Source organism: Chiroxiphia lanceolata, chromosome 20 (assembly GCF_009829145.1).
Source record: "Chiroxiphia lanceolata isolate bChiLan1 chromosome 20, bChiLan1.pri, whole genome shotgun sequence".
Lineage (NCBI taxonomy): Eukaryota > Metazoa > Chordata > Aves > Passeriformes > Pipridae > Chiroxiphia > Chiroxiphia lanceolata.
Genome location: NC_045656.1, coordinates 7,098,066 through 7,117,474, shown reverse-complemented (window position 1 = coordinate 7,117,474; position 19,409 = coordinate 7,098,066). Strand labels below are relative to the sequence as shown.

At 45.2% G+C, this 19,409-nt stretch overlaps 1 protein-coding gene across 3 annotated transcripts in view; it reads left to right on the top strand.

Annotated features, from left to right (window-relative positions):
* FAM222B (family with sequence similarity 222 member B) overlaps positions 1-18,828 on the top strand; it is a 36,493-nt gene extending 17,665 nt beyond the window's left edge. For 2 of the 3 annotated variants that reach the window (XM_032707505.1, XM_032707503.1), the window contains exon 2: positions 14,615-18,828. In XM_032707505.1, the coding sequence (XP_032563396.1) occupies positions 14,615-16,179 (1,565 nt within the window). In that variant the 3' untranslated portion in view covers positions 16,180-18,828. Of the gene's footprint in view, positions 1-7,836; positions 8,250-14,614 lie in introns of those variants that run through there. The other variant, XM_032707502.1, reaches the window with a different exon arrangement.
* Positions 18,829-19,409: the final 581 nt, after the last annotated feature.

Genomic DNA, 19,409 nt, shown 5'->3' with positions numbered 1-19,409 from the left:
TGTAGGAAGAAATTTGGTTTAGTTTGCCCCGAGGATAATGGATGCTTTGGAGGGAGGAATATTTGTTTGTGCCTGACAGTATCTTGTTGAGGAAAATGGGATCTTTTGTGAATGTTACAGTGGTGGGTAGGGAGTCTGTTTAGCATTCTGAAAATAGAAATGTAAGCCTGATATCCTGGACAAGTTATGATTTTAATGACAACACTGCGTTTACCTGACCTGTGCTCTTAACTGCTGTTGTTCGTCTGTAGCATCCTTTGCTCCCTTCCCAAAATGTCCGTGGAACCATATGCACTCTGAAACACAGCTAAGATACATGCCAGGCTGCTTCTTCATCCTTGTTTCCCACCAGTACAGCATTAAAAATTTGAAGTTGGAAGTTACCATATAAAAGGAGAAAGAAAATTAATTAAAGGTCAGAGTGCTTTAGTGTAGTGAAAATTGAGAGGAGGCAGATACAAAGTTATTCAAATTGCTTTTGACTTCAGGCAGGTCGATTTTCCTATTTCTTGCACGAGTTCCCATGGTAAAAGTAGTATCTCATCGGTCTCATAACTGACCACTGGTATATGTGTTTCAAGCACAGCCAGAAATCCTCCTTTGAAGCTTTGGCCAGGCCCTACAACCGTCCTGACTTGTCTTTTCTCCATCTTTCCTTCACCTCTGAAGTGGCCTGTGCCACCTGGCAAGACCTACTTACGCCTGTATTGTCTGTCAGCTCCTGCCACGTTGCAGAATACAGAGTTAAATCTAAAAATACGCTTAAAAAGAGGTGAGGGCTTTGAGCAAAGTAAAGTAAGCCACTGATTTGGGTCATGAAAGGGAATTGATGTCACTGGTTCTCCGTTGCAGCTTTCTTGAGCTGCGAAGTTCTGTTCTGAGCCGTGAAAATGCAGAGGTGCGGTGGTGAGCAAAGTAGTGCTCCGGACAGGGAAGGGTGGTCTGGCTCCAGTTCTCCCCAGGAGACTGCCCAGATCGTGACCTTGTAAGCCTGATGAGAGAAGTCAAGGTGGTATTGAATGCCGTGCAGTTTCGTTTGTCTTCACAGTCTTCAGTGGTAGAAAACTGTCACCCGCTGCTGTCCTTTAAACAAAGAGCGACTGCGGCATCGGGTGATTAAATGCTTCATCCAAAATTCCGTCAGGAACCTGTGGTGAGCTGGATACTTCCCTCCATCTCTTCTGTCATAGGCTAGTCCATCATCAGGAGACCACTGTTCTAACATAAATCTGGTCAAAAAACCTTAAGCCCCTGTGAAAGGAGTCGTGTGCAATTTTTTGCCTGTTACAGAGTGGTTATGTGGCTTCGGTAATGTTTGTTAAGTGCTTTGATATGCTTTGGTGAAGGACAGAGTGTTAATAATTAAAATCGTAAAGAAGTTCTAACGTAGTATGGGGGATGACAAGCGCTTTCTGGTCTGTTAGTTAACAAAAATGCAAAATATAAATGGGCGAATCAGCAGGAATGGAGTTGAACGCTCCCTTCCCCCAGCCACCTGCATGGGCTGAGCACAGAAAGCAGCTAATTGTCTGCTCTGCTGCGGAGATGAAAGAAGCTGGTCCTACAACAGGAAAGGCTATTGAACTGCATGAAGGTGGTAAATTATCAGCACTGAAAACCTTTTGAGTTGGTATCTTTACGTGCTCAGAAAGTATGTTACTTGTTCTGGTATTGACAGCGCTGATGAAACCGGCATCTCGTGACACGAGTCTTATGTTTCAGTCCCTGTAATTAAGAGGTCAGTAAAACTGAAACGTGTTTTATAAAACTACGCCATCGCCCTGTTTGGGTATAGTCGAAGGGTGTGTTTGGTGAGGACAGGCCCTGTTAATGGCTTTATCTTGGCCCAGCTAACGAGCTGTTTGCAGAACTGCTCTGATTTGCAATGGGCAGACTGTAAAGCAGCCTCGTGTTTGTCCATTTTCCTGCTAGCAGTTCCATTTGCAGAGTGCAGGCAGGAGCAGGCTTCTTGCCAGCAACAGCTTCATTCAGATTAGGGCTTTAGTTCAATTATGTCCAATTAACTTTTATTGCAGATAGCAGTGATAATTACTTGCAAGTCAATTTTTTGGCTGTGGTTATCCCAAGGCTAAAGTCTGAGCTTGATGGATTTTAATAACTGAAGTGACGTGTAGCTTTTCCTTCTTTTTTTCTTCTCCAGGCCTCAATTAGATGAAAGGTCAGAAGCTATGTAAAAATCCATCTTATGATTAAGGCCAACTGTTCTACTCTTCAGCAGATGCATAGTACTGTGTTTTAAAATAATCTCTTGGGACAGACCTAAAAAAGGCTTTTTAAACTCTCCAGATCATAACCTTGAGCTCACTGCTGCTTTATCTGAAGAGTCAATTTGATGGAACTGATGCCACACGTGGCAATACCTGGAGCTGAGAGCCACTACCTTGCCTTTTTTTACTGCACTGCATCCTGTTCCAAATTGCTCACCTGGAAACCTTTAGTGGTAGCCCTTGGGCATGAGGAGTGTGATATGAACAATATTCCATTTAAGTGCTGTTATCCCAAAGCTGCTTCATTTTCTTCCCTGTTGAGCGTTGCCATCCCAGCTCCGAGAGAGGAGCAGAGCTGCATTTAAATTCTCTCTGCCTTCCCCACCAAACTAATTTTGTTGCCTGAGTAACATTATAAATGGAGGTCAGCCTAAAAGGTGACATGGTGTACAAGCAAAATCATAGTTAATTAAACGGCAAGAAGCAAAAATTGATTTTGATCGAAACTGTTGCAGGGCTCTACAAAAGGTCCACCTGAATGCAGAAAGCCAAAGGTCCTGGGCTGGCAGGTGCTGACAGTGCACTCCCCGTGCTACAAAAAAATGACTTTCCATTGTTCAGTTTCCTATTTATTTATCCCCAAGTACACTCCATGCTGTTGTGATTTATTGCCATTTCAGAGGACAACCTCTCTGCCCACTATTTTGCAGTTTTCCATTTATAAAGCATTAAGAGGATGTGATACCAGCTGGTGATGAATACAGTGCTAGTTTGGTAATTTTCTTCCAGGAAACGGTAAGATTTATCTCTGGCTCCTCAGCAGCCCTGGGAAAGGGCCATTCTGGTAAGTGCCCAAGAATAAAGGGGAGGTTTAGGGCTGGAAAAAGGCAGGAAACCTGCAGGATCAGTCTAGACACTGTCAAGCAAGGCATGGCTGACTGGAAGGAGTTGTATTGAATGCTGAGGTTGGCAGGGGGGTTCAGTGTCTGCAGTTGACACGAACAAATCTTTGAAACCCCTAGATTTTAGGTTACTTTGGGAGAAGGAAAAGGAATGAGTCTCCTTGGTGTCGAGCAACCTGCCGGGGGGTAAATGAGACACTGAGTTTCCCTCGGAGCATGAAAATTGGCCCGGATTCAATTATGTTTCCTGGCAAGCTCTTGCAGACATTTGTACCAAAGAAACTTCACAACCCCGAGTTAGTTTTTGTTGTTGCTTGCAGCATTTATAAGTGCTGAACTTGGCATGTGCCTCGTGCGCCCGGGGGGGGGTTGCCGTAAATCCTGCCGGCGGCAATGGAACTGTGGCTGTGGAACTTCACGGGGCTACCGTGGAACAAGGAGCAGAGGAGAAGCGAAGCGTATCAGCCAGCCACAAGCCTTTAACAACCCTCACACGGCTTAGGGGGACCCCAGGGTGCTGGAAACTTGGAATAGTTTGGAGCTTTTCTTTTGTGTGTGGGTGGATGCTCCCGCTTCCTCCTGGCCTCAGGCTTTGTGAAGGAGCCCGCAGTTAATCGTGGAATTTCAAACATGCGTGTTTACTTTCAGGAACCTAACTTTAGACTTCACCAGCTTGCTTTCGTCTAAACCAGCTCAGTTTCCCATATTTCACTGGCCAGGGATGGTTTGTGGGGAGTGTTTCCTTTGAGTTCTCACCCTGGAAGGCCTCTTGGGAGCTTCAGAGGCTGGCGTATCTAAAAACTTGGCAATAACTACATATGTGGGCTGTTTATATAATGATAAAGCTGTGTTAGAGTGTTAGAAATTTCCTAGTAGTACTGAGCTGCTTTACACCTAGGTTTTACTCTAGGTTATAAAAGTAACCCCTGGCCTGAGAAGCACTGGCTCTGGCAGAGGCAGTAAATACTAAAATGTTGAATATGAGTCAGAATATAATACATTTTTTCAAGTACAGAAAGGCAGTATCATGGTAAATTTTACTGGAACTGATTCCTGCAGGGAGGATGTCCCTGGGCAGTGGGTGGAGGTGAGTCCTTCCATCCTACCTGGTGAACCTTGTGGTGTGACACACTGTGCTGCCAGGACCAAAAAACACCCTGATGTGCAGGTAAGGCTGAACATAACAGTCATCATGAAATGTGCCAATTACCCCCAGATCCCAAGCACTGCAAATCCCTCTTAAGCTTAACATACTTTGATTTAATTATTAATAAATCTTTGGAGAAAAAAAATCTGTTCACGTGTCTAAACCTGCTATTTTGTAGAGCGTCCTACGTGTGCTGTTAAGATTATATCCCGCAGCCATATTAGATTAAAATCACTTCAAAGAGGGGTATTTATTTATTTATTCCTATCTAATAATTGTTTTCCTCTGGAAATATACTTTATCTTTCTATATGCATATATATTTTCAAGGCAGAGCTCGTTGTGCTGTGTTTGGCAGTGTACAGAATCAGTTTAGAAACTTTTCTAAGGTTTTCACAGTTCACAGCCCTCCGTTGCTGGGTGCCACAGACTTGTTGGTCAGCTGTTGGCAGCTGATGGTTTAGATGATATGTTGGAGTTGTCTGTGCCAACTTGTGCTCAGAGTCAGGTCAGAAAGTAGTACTCGGGTGCTGAGCATCTCAGGGAATAAATGCTAATTAATTTCTAACCAAAAAAATGAATAAGGGACTTGTGAAGATATTTCAAATGCCTTTGTTTTCAAATACTGAGATCTCGATTTTGAAAACCTATATTGATTTCATAGAGAACAAAATTTGAAGCAGGATTTTATTTATAATATGAAATTCAGCGATGGAGTTATGGTCAGCACTTCTATATAAGTCTGAATTTCTTTCTTTAATGCTCAGCAGCGACCTAGATGTCATCAATTTGGTTACTGCAAATCAAGCTAAAAGAGCGATTTTATGCTTCTACTTAAAATTATTTTTGTAAGTCCAGTATTTCATTTAAAATTATTATTGCCACCCTAGTCTTTTATGAACCTTTGGCATTACCTAAAATGATTATCCGCCTGCGGGAACAACTTGCCTTTATAGCTCTCTCTAAAACATTGCTCTCAGTATTGGAGCTAAAGCTTCTGTAAATACATGTTTTGACCTTCAAGGAAAGGCTGCTGTCATAGAACAGGAGCCTGGCTATTCTGAGGTGAATGCTATGACCACTCTTAATCACTTGTTCTCTCTCCTAATGTGCCATTATCCTGTTTATTGCTGTGTGCGCCTCGCTGGGGCACTTCAGCAAGAGGCTTTCTCAAAGTGTCACAGTGTTCAGGCTCTAATGAGCGTTAATGATGGAGCAGGTGAGCAAACCCTCCCCACATCTTGCTGTCAGAAATGCTGCTCCTTCAGTCAGAGAGCAGCGGTGCTCTGTCAGGGCTGCGCACAAACTTGCCATCAATCAAATAACGTTTTAGACACCGACCTCCCTTGCTCGTGCAGGGACGGGAAGGGATCCTGGGCTGGCGTCAGACGTTGCTGGAGTAAAAGGTGGATGCTCAGGTGAATATGGGAATAGTGTGATCTGTTTTTCTGTCTACAGTGAATGCTCTTTAATTTTGTTTGTCTGCTTTTCACTGAGAAATAGGTCTTGTTTTTTTGCCAGTCTTCTGAAGTTGATGAAATGAGGAAAAAAGGAAAACACAATTATTATTTTTTTTCTTGCTGACTGTGGGTGTTTCTGTTGCTTACTCAGGTAAAGCTCTGACAACTCACAGTGGTTTTGTCTTCTGATTAAAAGGAGCTGGATTCTTGTTTTGTCTTTTTGGTCTTGCTGGGCACAATTTGGGATGAGAAACTGCTGCCCACGGGCTGTTTGCAAAGTTTCACTGAACGTTGCATACTTACAGTCACGAATGAATCTCATCTATAAAGGTCGAGCAACTTTTCAGTCCCTCAAGCAATTCCTTGATGTTGTGGATGTGACAGGTCTTCAGTCATCGTTTCTGAGCATCTTCTGAAAGACTCCAAGAATTCCACCTCCTTCAGAGAGTCAGAAAAAGATCTAGATTTAGATTTATTTTACAAGGGTTTACAGCTGCATATTTTGGACTTCTGGCAGTGCAGATTGTTGCTGTCTCCTAGGAGTGAAGTGGAGACTGATACAAACTCGTTCTGTTGGTGGTTGCACTGTTGGGCCCTGCACCTTGGTGAGGTGGTTGTGAGTTTCTCACAGGACTGAGTTGGTGTTACTCTGTGTGGGTGAATGGGCAACAGCATGGAGTTGTCAAGCTGACATTCAGTGCCCAAGACTACTTTTGTTAGTCACAGTGGCACCCAACAGGCTCTCTCAGCCGCACTCAGTCAGCTTTTAAGAGCACTCGCTCAGTGAAGGTGCAGAACTTTTCATAAATTAATATTTGAATGAGATTTCTTGGCTGTTGGTTTAATCAACCTTTGCGTGTTGAACCGAGGAGATGCATAAACATGGAGCTAATGAACTGTACACAGTGAGTAATTGCTGTGCTGCAGGAAAGCTTTAAGTCCTTGCTGTTCACTCCATTGGTGCAAGTGTTCCACGGCTGGGCTGACTCGTGGTGGTGGTCTGAGGTGAGGTTTCAAATTAAAGCCTTCAAAATTTCCCTGCAGAACTCTGCTGTTGGAGGTTTCTGGAGCAGGAAGGTGGTGGTGCTGTCCAGGACGCAGCGCTGATGGTGTTGTGTCAGTGTCATCCAAAGGCTTCGCATTGTTTGTGTCATCCTTGGCAGTGAGACTCTTTCAGAAGTGGCCTCTGAGAGATTTTGGCAGCCGTGCCTTCTCATGTCAGGCTCGAACTTTCTGCTTTGCCCCTTTAGATCTTTGAATGCCTCCCCAGTTGTGTTTTAATTGTGAAACTATGACTGAAATTAAATCAGCTTACAATTCTTGAATCTTTCAACTCTTCCCATGCTTTGGAGGTCATATAACAAGTCCCAGCACCTTTCTAGGTGCTCCTTGGGTGTTTTGCTTCTGTATAGCAGCACTGATGGTTGTGGAGATCAGGACAAGGAGAAATCAACTGATTTCCCCCGTGGCTCTGCCACCCTGTTTCCCAGAACTTTTGTGTTGTGGCTGGCTGAGGCCAGGGGGATTTGAGCAGGGGTTTGGACCAGGTGGCCTCTAGAGGCCTTGTTCCAACTTAAATCTCTATCTATAATTGCAGTAATGTTGGGACACTTAGAGCCCCAGTTAGCTTTGTTGCTGGGATCCCCCCTTTGTACAGCGATGGTGGGATTTGAAGGGAGTTGTGCAGTGTTTCTGTATAAAGAGCTTTAGTGCTCCATGTGTTCATTTTGATGTTTGATTTCCTAAATGCTGAACCAAGCAGCAGAGGATGGTGGCACCTCTGCAGCCCCTTTGTGCAGGAGGCACATCTTGCCATTGTCTGCCCCAGAGCCGTGCGGGTTATTGAGTCTCCGCTGAAATGAAGGAAGTTGTAGCCATTCATCTTTCAGCCTAATGGACCACAGAAATTACAAGCTGTAGCATGCAGCTTAATCTTGCCACAAGGCAGAGTGCTGCATACTTTGCCTTCAATTTATGCATGCCATGCCTTTTTATTAAATGTGAAAGAGCAGTTGACAGGGTTTCTCCAGAGGACTTGCCTTGGCTGTACCTGGTGGACAGCCAGTGCGTTTCAGCAATAGTGAAATGAATGATGGTGGTTTTTTTACCGTTCATAACAACCACCTTTGAAATTTGAGGACAGACTTATGGATTATTCTCTGTGTGTCAAGCAGCAGAGGAGAGCAAGACAGCTATTTTGGTTTTAACCCTGCAGATGACCCACTTCTTGAAGTGTTTCCGTTGCCGTTACGAGATGCAGTAAGGACTGGAGCAGCGGTTTCATCTGTGCTTGGTCAGGCCTTCACCCAGGGATGGCTCTTTGCCGCTTTCTTTTCTCTGTTCCTCCTTGTATTATAACTTTGAATTGTCTCTCTGTTGTTGCAGTGTGCAGAGGAGTGAATGCCCCATGTTGTGTTAGTGCCTGTCTGCCATGCTGGCCTGTCTGCCAGGACCAGGCGACCTCTCCTTTCAGCTTCTTTCTTACACGCAGATGAACACTGGACTTCAGAAATGTGAGTGACGTTTTGTCTGCAGGATGTGGTTAACTGTTAAATCTGGCTCTGGGACAGCTGTGACATAAACATTTAGGATACAGTGGAAAAACTATTTAATGTAGAGTCTTTCTTTTGTTATGCCTTCAAGGCATCCATCAGTAATGGCTCTGAGAAATGGCTGTGGAGGTTCACGTGTGTGCAGCAAGCTTTCCCCTGTTCCTGGCTCTATAAAGGTTAATTTTAACCACAGCAGGATGCAATGCAAGTGAGGTTCCTGTGAGATTTGTGCCTCTTTGCTGAAAATGTTTTGTGCTAAAAGTGTGCCAGCTGATTTGCTTCTTAACACAACTTTTTCCTCATTCTTTTTCACTTCCCTTCGTGTAATTACTCATAGACACCGATAAAAGTTGGATCAGTCTAACGCAAAGCTTTTGAGGTCAGCAGCTCTTGCTCTGCATACCTGGGGCTTATACTACAAATATTAGTGAGCTATTCCAAATTACTAAAGTTCAAAGTTTCCGTCTTCTTTCAGATGTCTCTTTGGTGCCTCTGAAAATATGTCTGCAGAGTGCTCTGATAATTCTTTTTTGATAACTTCAGTCATTTTTTTCATAGTTGTACTGGTGTTTTTAAGAACAACTTATACTTGGGAATGTAAGTTTATGGGCTAGATGTTTTTTTAACTCTTACTCTGTCTCTCCTCTTTATCACTGAAGTTGCACCTTGATTGTTCAGCTAAAAATTCAGAATTACCAAGGTTTCAGCGTAAGATCTGTGTACTTGGTCCTTAGGGCTGCGACCTGTCTCTTCCATTTGAAATGTGTGTTGGGTGATCTCTGTACCCTCAGCTTGCTGATGGACTCGTTGCTCTTTAAAACCAAGTGATTTACAGTCCAGTTGTAGCTAAATTGTTTTCATATAGTGATGCTACTGAAAATAAGTAAGATAATTTTGCAATTAATTAAGGGCGACATGCTCCTGGTCCTGCCAGAAGTGACTGGCTGTGTTCATGTACTTGTGTGCTCCCCCACAGCACTTGCACAGCATTTCTGCTGACTCTATGGGCTTGTAATGACACTCAGTAGTAGTAATACTCTTTGCTCACCAAAGGACTGGTGATGCCATGAAACTGGGCATCCCCCTCCTTTCTCTTCCCCGTTTCCAGTGTGAGCGTTGCTGACTTGCCTATTCTGAAGGCCGTGGGATAAGAATGTGCCCAGGTCTGTACATTACAAGAAGTCTCTTTGGCAAAGCTTAGTTCTGAGAGCAGATCATCCAGGTTCATGTGAGGGCAGCTGTGCATAAATCAGGTATTTGCTAATTACAGCTTTACAAGATGACATGCTGGTGTGTTGGGCAGTTTCCTCACCTGATAGTACCTGATGCTGTTCTGGAGATCTGCCGATCCCCGTGCTGAAAGCATTGCTGTGTCCTGCTCAGTGAAGAGCTCTGGGAACTGCATTTAGAAGAATTTAGGACATAAAGTAGCTGGCAGGCACGGGCTGGCAGTGGTAATGCTCAGCTGTTGGGTTTGTTCTGATTTAGACAGAAGATGAAACTGCTGGTGCAGACCTCGCTCACCCCCGCTGCAGATGTGGGTACGATTAATTGGTGTGTTTCTCTCCTGCCTTATATGCATGAGTAGCCCAGCCCCTGGCCAGGGGAAAGCTGAGTTAATGAGCATTTTTTAATGAACAGTGACTTGTGACTTTTGATGGGGGGTGGAAACAGGCTGTAATAATAGTGCTGTTGCTTTTATAAAAGGCACAGAACTCCACAAGATTGCTTTTCTTCAGACTTACAGTGTTTGTATTAATAATTTTTAAGTGTAGTTTTCTGGATCAGACTTTTTATTAGTGCCTTAAAATCCACATTAGCTCAATTACCTTCTTTTTCCGTATTCACTCTCAAACAAGAGGCTTTTTCTGAAAGGTGGCCTGTGCAGTAGGAGTTTGGTAGATCAATATGCACATATTTTTTCCTTCAGAAACCGATGACTACAGGACTGCCAATTTCAGTATTTTTTGTTGAATTTCAGCCTGAATTCAGGCTAATTTCATTTATCCTTATCCACCCAGGGGATTTCTCACTGACTCCATACCGATATTTTTTCCTTCTTCCCAGTGATTCCAGTGTTAACCTGACTAGTCAATTGGGATACTTGAGGCAGGAATTTTGGAGCTGTGTCTGCAGCTGCTGTTGGATACAAAGACATTGCCACATGATCTGGGAGAAAAAGGGTCATTTTTTGTGACAGTGGTGCAAAATAAAGCAAAAGATGCTTCTTGGAGAGCATTTTGTTGGGGGGGAACATGACAGAGAAGAGCAGATTGGGACTGAACACGTAATCTTCAGCTAAATTGAGGGTTTTGGGAGGGCTCTTTCTGTAAAGCCTGTAGAGAAACTGCTGAAATTGAGATTTTTATGCAAAAGATGGACACAGCTGTTTTTGGCTTGTCCCAAACCTAGTGCTCTCATTAGGGTAGGAATCCTGGAGGCCTCTTTGTATTTTGTTTAATGTTAATGAAAATTTAACCACGGACAGCTTTAAAAGCAGTGGATTTTAAAGCCTTAATGTGAAATGCACTTAAAAGATATTACATTAGTGCTGAGGTGAGGCAGGGAAGTCTGTCTCATTCCATGGCAAAAATAGCTCCAGCGGTGAGACGTGCAGGAATGTGACCAGAGGAATTGGTTGCCACAGGATTAGCGGGAGTGTGGACTTGCAGCTCACCAATTTATTGGGGTAATTGCTCATAGGCACAGCTTTGTCATATAACAAACGTGAAATAATTACTTTTCAATAAAAGTATTCTGCCTTGCATTCACCACTAGGGAGCTTCCCGGAGCTCATCCCATTGTTTTCCTAATGAAGCTTCTTCATCCGCCATTGCCTCATTATTTTATTATGTCCTGATCTGGAATTCTTGCACACAAGTGATGATATTCTAATACCAGCATTTTCTTTCGGACTGTTCTTGCAGGTTTTCCATGCACCAGAACTAATTGTTCTTTACTGGTTTGTAGGATATTTATATGGGATATTCAGACTCTTGCTCACCCCATAATGCCTTTCTCCTGTAATATTTTACTACCTTAATTATTAAAGTCATGGAATCTTGCCTATGAAACTACCAACAAAGCACATTTTAAGCAGCACATTGGGGCACTCAGAAATACATCACCTTCAGGCCTGAGTAGCACGGCTGAGTTAGTCTGTAGTAAAAGGAGCATCATCTTACCTGTATGTAAACCAGGCCCTGTTTGAAATGGTGGTTGGGTTCAGGAAATCCCATCCAAGGGATTCAAAAGATGGTTTGCCTTCTGTAAGATGCCAGATTTGTTGTTGGGATGTCATTTAAGTTTAACTGAGGGGTTATTTTCTCTCGTCAGAGGAAGGAGTTCTTCCAGATTTGGGATTAGTGGCGTGTCTAACTAAAAGGTGCAGCCTGTTGAAACATCCGTGTTTTAGCTGCTTCCTAACAGTTTCCATCACAATTTCTGTAGAACAGAAAAACAGATGCTTGTATAAGAGAATATTTAGTGTGTCTGTTCAGTATTTGTATTTGCCACCTAATTTTCTGATTTGCTTATGGAAATGTAAACCAGGATGGGAAATTTTGATGGCAGAGCTGTCTTAAAGTATCTACTTAATTTTTTGTCTGAAAATAGAATGTGACAATGGCTATAAGTGTAATATAAACCACAACACAGACAGGTTCCTTTGTCCTTTTCTTCTTCTCTAGTTCATGGTGGGTTGCCAGGGTCACCTCTTGGGGAAGGAACAGACCTTGATGAGTGTGGGCAATGCTAAAAATAAAGGTTGGGAGTTCATGAAGGCCTTGGCTGTTGAGGCAAGGCAGTGCTGGCAGATGCCATTTGGAGGCTCTTCTCTCCGTTAGGAGCGCAGCAGCTCACTCAAAAGGGCAGATATGAACCACCTGCCTGCAGGGGCAGGTACAGGGATGTGAACAGAGAGGATGTTTGGGTTAATATTTCCTTTGATTAAGAGAAAGGGATGATATGTCCCAGAGTCTGGACAGCACAGGGAGTACGAGTATAATCAGTGCTGTGGTACGTGCTGTGCTAGAGATATAAGACAAACTGCTCTTAAGCTTCTTATTTCACAAAAGATATTTTTAATATTTCTATAATTACCCTTCCTTCTGGTTTCCATCCTATTTTCCATTTTCTGACCTTTTCTTTCTGAAAGTGAGAGCTCTTAGAGCAGAGCTGCTCTCCCTCACCTGTGACGACTGGAAACTGCAAGGATGCAAAGAGAGAGGTGGCTGGTACTCATGTATCCAAGAGTCTTTTGGAGGCAATTTGCTTAAAAGAATGAGAGATGGATTTTCAAGAGGAAAGGCTGTTTGCCTGGGAGCAGCAAGCTCTTTGCTGGAGCATTAGATTTCTTTGGGTCAGAGGGCCAGATGTGGGGCTGGAGTGCTCTTGGGCTCTGGAGGAACTGGCTGCCACATTCCCCGTTCTCTCAGCACAGCAGCAGAAGCCACGGGGATGCTGAAAATTGTAGCAAAAAGGATGGGCGTTTTTTTCCCAGTAAATTTGTTTACAAGGTGAGGGGGTAGAAAAGTCAAGCAAAAGCAAAGTGGGATTGTCAAAGCTGCAAGCCATTATTTGAAAATTATAAAATCAGCAGTAGTCCCATAGGAGTTAGGCAGCAGAGCTGTGGTAAGAAACAGCCCAGCTCTCTGCTTGGCATAAGATTATGGGAGAAGAGGCACAAGCATTTCCCTAGATTTCTGAAGTTCTTTGCAGAAGCAGTTTGAGCTTATGGGCCAGGTAGGTGTCTGGTAAGTCAGAGGAAGTGAAACCACACCTCTGTCTCCAGAAGCCTCTTGTCTGTGTCTGAGGAGTAGCATGTGTTTAATTTTGTGAGGTAATCACATTTTGCCATGTGATATGGGCATGTGCTTAGCAAGGTGCCACCCTGAAAAGTCAGCTGAAGAAATAATTGCAAACCATAAATTAATGAGCCTCCTTCCATTTGCTGAGCATGGAACAACAAGGGCTTCCTAATGGACAGCAAGACACTCAAAGTGCTTTCCAATGTCAGCACCTAGGAAAGGACTCAGGTGTAAATGGAGGCTTCAGCTGAAGCTTTGATGTGTGTTGAGTTTGCAGGGCAAGATTTTGGTGATGGGGAACTACAGGAGTGGCTTCTGTGAGAAGCTGCTTAGAAAATTCCCCCATGTCCAAAGGAGCCAGTGCCAGCTGGCTCCAGGACAGACCTGCTGCTGGCCAAGGCTCTGGGATAACAGATTTAAGAAGGGAGAAAAACCTGCACAACTGCAGCTGGAGAGAGAAGTGAGAATATGTGAGAGGAACAGCTCTGCAGACCCCCAGGGCACTGAAGAAGGAGGGGGAGGAGGTGCTCCAGGTGCAGGAGCAGAGATTCCCATGCAGCCTGTGGGGAAGACCATGGTGAGGCACGTTTGCCCCTGCAGCCCATGGAGGTCCACAGGGGAGCAAAGGTCCATCTGCAGCCCATGGAAGACCCCATGCTGGAGTAGGTGGATGCCTGAAGGAGGCTGTAACCCCATGGGAAGCCCATGCTCGAGCCTCCATTCCCTGTCTCCCTGCACCGCAGAAATGGAGAAAGTTGGGAGTGAAGTTGAGCCCAGGAAGAAGGGAGGGGTGGAGGGACGGGGTTTTAGGATTTGGTTTTATTTCTCATTACCCTACTCTTACTGGATTGGTAATAAACTAAACTAATTCTCCCTAAGTCAAGTCTGTTTTGCTCATGACAGTAGTTGGTGAGTGATCTCTCCCTGACTTTATCCTGACCCACAAGCCTTTTGCTGTGTTTCCTCTTCCCTGCCCAGCTGAGGAAGGGAGTGAAAGAATGGCTTTGGAGGGCACCTGGTGCCCAGCCAGGGTCAGCCAACCACAGTCTGGTTCTCACCTCAGGATTACAGGGGGTTCACGTTTAATTCGTAACTTTCTGATTTTGAATCACACCGTAAAAATACTGAGAATGGCTTGAAGAACCGTGGGGAGGCAGCCTTAAATTAAGGGAATAGAAACCAGCCCACCACCACAAGCTGTGAGAAATATTTCAGCTGGATACAATCCAATGTTTATAGCATGTACCTGTTTTTGTCCAACTGTACACATACTCTGATGAGAACATTGGTTTTTGTTTTGCTCCCCTGGGCAGGTCTTGCCTTAAGCTGAACTGGGGCTTGTGTTGGTCACCAGGTAATAAAGGGAATGAGGTATCTGGTACGTGACCCGCTGGTCTGGGAAGATGAAGTTTTCTTGCCTCTTGATTCCTTGGAGATTTTCTGCCCTTGTTGTGTGACTGTCTTGCCCTGGGGTTGATACCTTGCTTACCAGAATTGACAAATTTCCTTTCTCCACAGGGGACACTACACAGAAAATGAGATCTGCACAGTATCCTACCCCAGCAGAATTGGATGCTTATGCTAAGAAGGTCGCCAACAATCCACTGACTATAAAAATTTTTCCAAACAGCGTCAAGGTTCCCCAGAGGAAACACATACGCCGTACTGTGAACGGACTTGATACTTCGGGCCAGAGGTACAGTCCCTACCCATCTCAGGCCACCACGAAAACGGGCCTCCTGGCCATAGTCAAATCTCCAGCAAAAGGAATTATCAAAGACTTTGACGGGACACGCACGCGCCTGCTGCCGGAAGCGATGATGAACCCCCCTTCCACGCCCTACGTTGCACCAAGCACTTTAACCCACCCCCAGGCGCTTGCTCGCCAGCAGGCTCTCCAGCATGCACAGACTTTGCCGCACCCCCAGGGCATCCCGCAGCACCCTCAGGGTATTCCACAGCCACAAAGCGTACCGCACCCTCAGGGGATCCCGCAGGCGCTGCCGCACCCGCAGAACATGCAGCAGCCGCAGGGCTTGCAGCACCCTCAGACCATGGCACACCAGACTCTGCAGCACCCCCCGAATCCTCTGCTGCAGCCGGGTTTACATGGAAGCAGAAAGATGCCGGATGCAGATGCGCCGCCGAATGTGACCGTGTCTACCTCAACCATTCCCCTCTCTATGGCTGCCACCCTGCAGCAGAACCAGCCACCGGACCTGAGCAGCATTGTGCACCAGATTAACCAGTTCTGCCAGGCCAGAGCTGGCATTAGCACTACCTCAGTGTGTGAGGGACAGATTGCAAACCCCAGCCCTATAAGTCGCAACCTGCTTATCAATGCAAGTACCAGGGTATCTACTCACAATGTCCCTGCACCCATGCCTTCCTGTGTAGTAAACCCTGTCGATCATGCTGCTGCTGCTATTCCTCCTGCCTCTGTTAACGTGCCCATGGTGAATATTAACAGGGTGCCGCCCGCCTACCAGAACGAAATCAAATCGGTTGCGTGGAACCAGCACCAGCTTGCACATCTGCAGCAAATGTGTGGGGATGCTGCTGGGCCTGCTGGACTCGCAGGGAAGCACCCTCAGAGAGAGATCGCAGGGCAGAGTTTTCCTGGCAAAACTTCCAACTACCCTCAAGAACTGTGCATGGGCCAGTCCTTCAGCTTGAAACCCCCCATCGAGAAGCCTACGCCTTCTCCGCCTGTGAACGGGTTGCAGGGACCCTTGCCATATACCAATGGGCACTATTTCCAGCCCATCTGGAATAACATTCTGCCCACGCCCAACAGTGACAGCTCTGGGTCCCAGGACCTCGCCATGCCTTTCCACGGGGGACAGCCAGCGGGAGCACCGCTGGATTGTGCAGGAGGAACTCATTACAGAGCTGGAGCTGGCCCATCCAGCCAGAATAATGTGATGCAGACCATGGATTACCTAAGCGGGGACTTCCAGCAGTCCTGCTTCCGAGACCAGAGCATGGCCGTGCTGGGAAAAGTCCATCGGCCTCCCATGAACCGAGCACCTGAACCAACCGATAGTCGAAATCTTCATATTCAACACCCAGGGTATAGATAGGCTGCAGTCACTTTCACAGACAAAAATTATAGGTTTTAGTCTTAATTTTAATTAATAAGCAAGGCGTTTTTAACTTGCAAACTTGTGTGATCATTATAGTAACCATTGGAAGAAGACATACTGTATATTTAAGAGCTTTGCTTACGTGTTATCTCTCTCTCTCCTTTATGCATCAAATATTTAACATGCCTTTTGTGTCAAAGAATTTCATTACACTACTTCACACCACAGCTGTTTCCTCACCGCAGAATCCCCTTTGTGCAGCTTTTGCCTTCTGCTGAGCAGCTCCTCGCTGGACTGAGGTTGAGTTGCTGCAGGGTTTCGCAGTTGCATCTGTTCACCAGCTCCAGTGAGAGCAAGGTAGTGTAGCTGCTTCCATTTCCATCTCAGTTTCCTCCAAGATTAAGAGCAACAGAATTTTGTCAGGGAGCAGGGCTTATTTTCAACTCGAAAGCCCATTTCATTAATGCATTAAACGTTGACCATTTGCACTGTCTAGAAGCCTGTGTAATTGAAAAAGAGCCTACATCTGAAAAGAGCCAGCTAGGGGTATGTACTTAGGCATTAATATAGGAAGAAGCTTTCCAGCTGTTTCTTGCCCATGTTTATCATTTAGACTTTGTCCAAAGTCAAAAGTCTCTGGCAGATTTTTCTGACACTTTTGTTTTCTGGACAGGGTGTGGAGGAGGGGGAATGATGAGTTAAGGACACAGGCAGCAAGGCTGCCACAGGGAACTGCCTTTCTTTTGCATCATGTTTCCCCTCCCCACTCCCCTTCTCCAGTGTCAAAGCTAACCTTGTCTGAACCCCTCGCTGCTAGGAGTCTGACTGTCCTGATGTGAAGGGAGTCCAGACCCACTGACAACTCCAAAAAGGGTTCAGCCATTTCTCTGGGAGCTGGAATTAATGTCAGGGTGAGGAGATGCAGCTCCATCCTGTCCCCGTGGCGGCAGCGGGATGGGGGGTGGTTGATTTTGAAGCAAAGCTCCTCTCACGAGCCACTGTGGGACCAACAGTCCCATGTTCCTCTCCATCAAAACACCCCAGCGGATTTAATGGAACAATTCTCCTCTCTGGGAATTAGCGAAGCTATTTATAACATCCCTTTTTCCCAGGGTCTCGGTGCCTAACTCCTTCTGTTCCTTTCCCACGTCACTTCCAGCAGCTAGTCGAGTGACTGTAGGACACTAACTACTGGGTAACCTCAGCATTGTGTTCTCCTCAGTGTACCAAAACATCCCTTTCCTTTCTAACAGCCGAATTTATTGTAAGTAGAAAATTCCTCATCTCTGTTAACGAGACTAATACTTGAACATAATGATCACAGTCAAGTTTGGAAATTAAAACAAACAAAAAAAAATTAAAAAAAAAAAAAAGCATTGATTCTTTCTATGTACACTGGCTAAAAATATTGCTCTACACTGTAACTTTTAAGTGTAATATTTCTGTATGAATGTCGCCTGGTAGTGTGGGTTTGAGTAGCATTGTGTATGGGTGAACCCACTGGCCTCTGCCATCCACTGGCCTCCCTCACAGCCCTTGGAAAAACAAAGCCTTAAGTATTTGCTCCTTGAACTTTCCTTAACGAGCATGGTTTAAAAATCTTAAAAGACATCATACAAAATTTAAAAAAAAAAAAAAAAAATTAAAAAAAAATAAGTTTTGAAGTGACGTCATAGTTGGCTAGAGATTCTTAAAAGTTTTTCGTAAATGGGAAAATTAGAAAACATTTATTTGTATTTTTTTAATTTAGACGTGTAGTCCTGGGCTGTAACAAATATTTAGGTTTCAAAGCTTAGCAGAGTACGTTTCTGACTCCTTGCGTAAGTTAGTACACTTATATCATGTCATTATTTAAATTCTTTTAAGTGTACTATAACCCGTTCTTTAGTGGTAACTCCTTAGCAAAGTTAAGCAATTTGACTAAAGACGGATTAAATTATGTGTTGGCTTGTGTTGCCTTATATTTAAAAAGGAAAAATTGCCTGATTGTGTTATGCCAAATGATAGCAACATGAAGTCCTAATTTATTGTTTATAATCGTATTCCTGCAGTCTTTGTGAAAACTGGTAAATATACATCTATGAAAGAAAGAAAATCCTGAGGCTTTTCATGCAATATTTTTCTGAATCCATTCTGTTGGAGCCAGAGTTTGAGTCTGAAGCTGCTTCCCTTACAGTCACCCCGTCGTCTTCCCCGTCCCTTCCCCAAACCCAGCGAGGGCTGTGCTCTGACCTCACCCCTCCCTGCCCACTCAGTCCCTGTAAGGTGTTCTGCTACCTGAGTACGTACCTTTTTACTAAATAAAACCTTGGCATCTCCTCTGTTCTGTAGCCTGCTCCAAATCTCAACCCAGACTGTTATTAAAGGCTAATTTTTAACTCCTGCTCTTCTCCTGAGAGCCTGAGCAGAGTCCTGTGCTGTGGTGGTGGTGGTTGCGATGCCCGGGAGGTGTTTGTTGGTGTTGGCAGCACGTTGTGAGTTTTTGGGGACTGTTCTGCACGGGCAGTCACAGGTACAGCCACGACCTCCGAGGCTTTGCCCCGGTGCAGCAGGACCGGGAAGCAAAAATCCTGCTGAGACTCATCCAGGTGGGACATTGCTTGAAAAATAAGAATCATTTTACTATTAAAATATACTGAAACCTTTCCTATTGGTCTGGGAGTGAGATTTTTCTTTAAACCAACCCTTTTCACCTCTGCAGCAGCCCTTGTTGCTGATGGACTCTCCATCCTCCTCCTTCCCCACTGCATCCCTGAGGAGAAACAAGTGCTGATCAGCCTCATTCCGGGGTACAATATTGGGAGCAAAGGGGATGAGCTGTGTGGGGGTCTGGCCGTGTCACTGGCACTCACCAGGGTCAGGAAGGCATGAGCAGAGGCTGGTGGTGCCGTGTGTGGTAGGAGCTGTGCTGTGCTCTCCTAGAAACGGGGAGAAACCTCCCATGGTTTTGTTTCACACTGTGCCCAGAGCAGAACTAAGAGTAACCAAAAGACCAGGGGTGCACCTTCCCCTGGGCTGTCCCGGGACCCCCATGCTGGTGGTCACCAACCTTTGGGGCTCACACCGCTGCTCCACTTGTCCATCTGTCCATCCATGGGTGCCTTCCTGACCTCTGGCTCCAGCACAAGGCTCCGTGCCCTGCTGGATCCTGGGTGCTTGCAGACAGTGGCTCTGCTCCCTGAGGAATGCGAAGGCTCAGGTGTTTCCTGAGATATTCACCCTCCCTC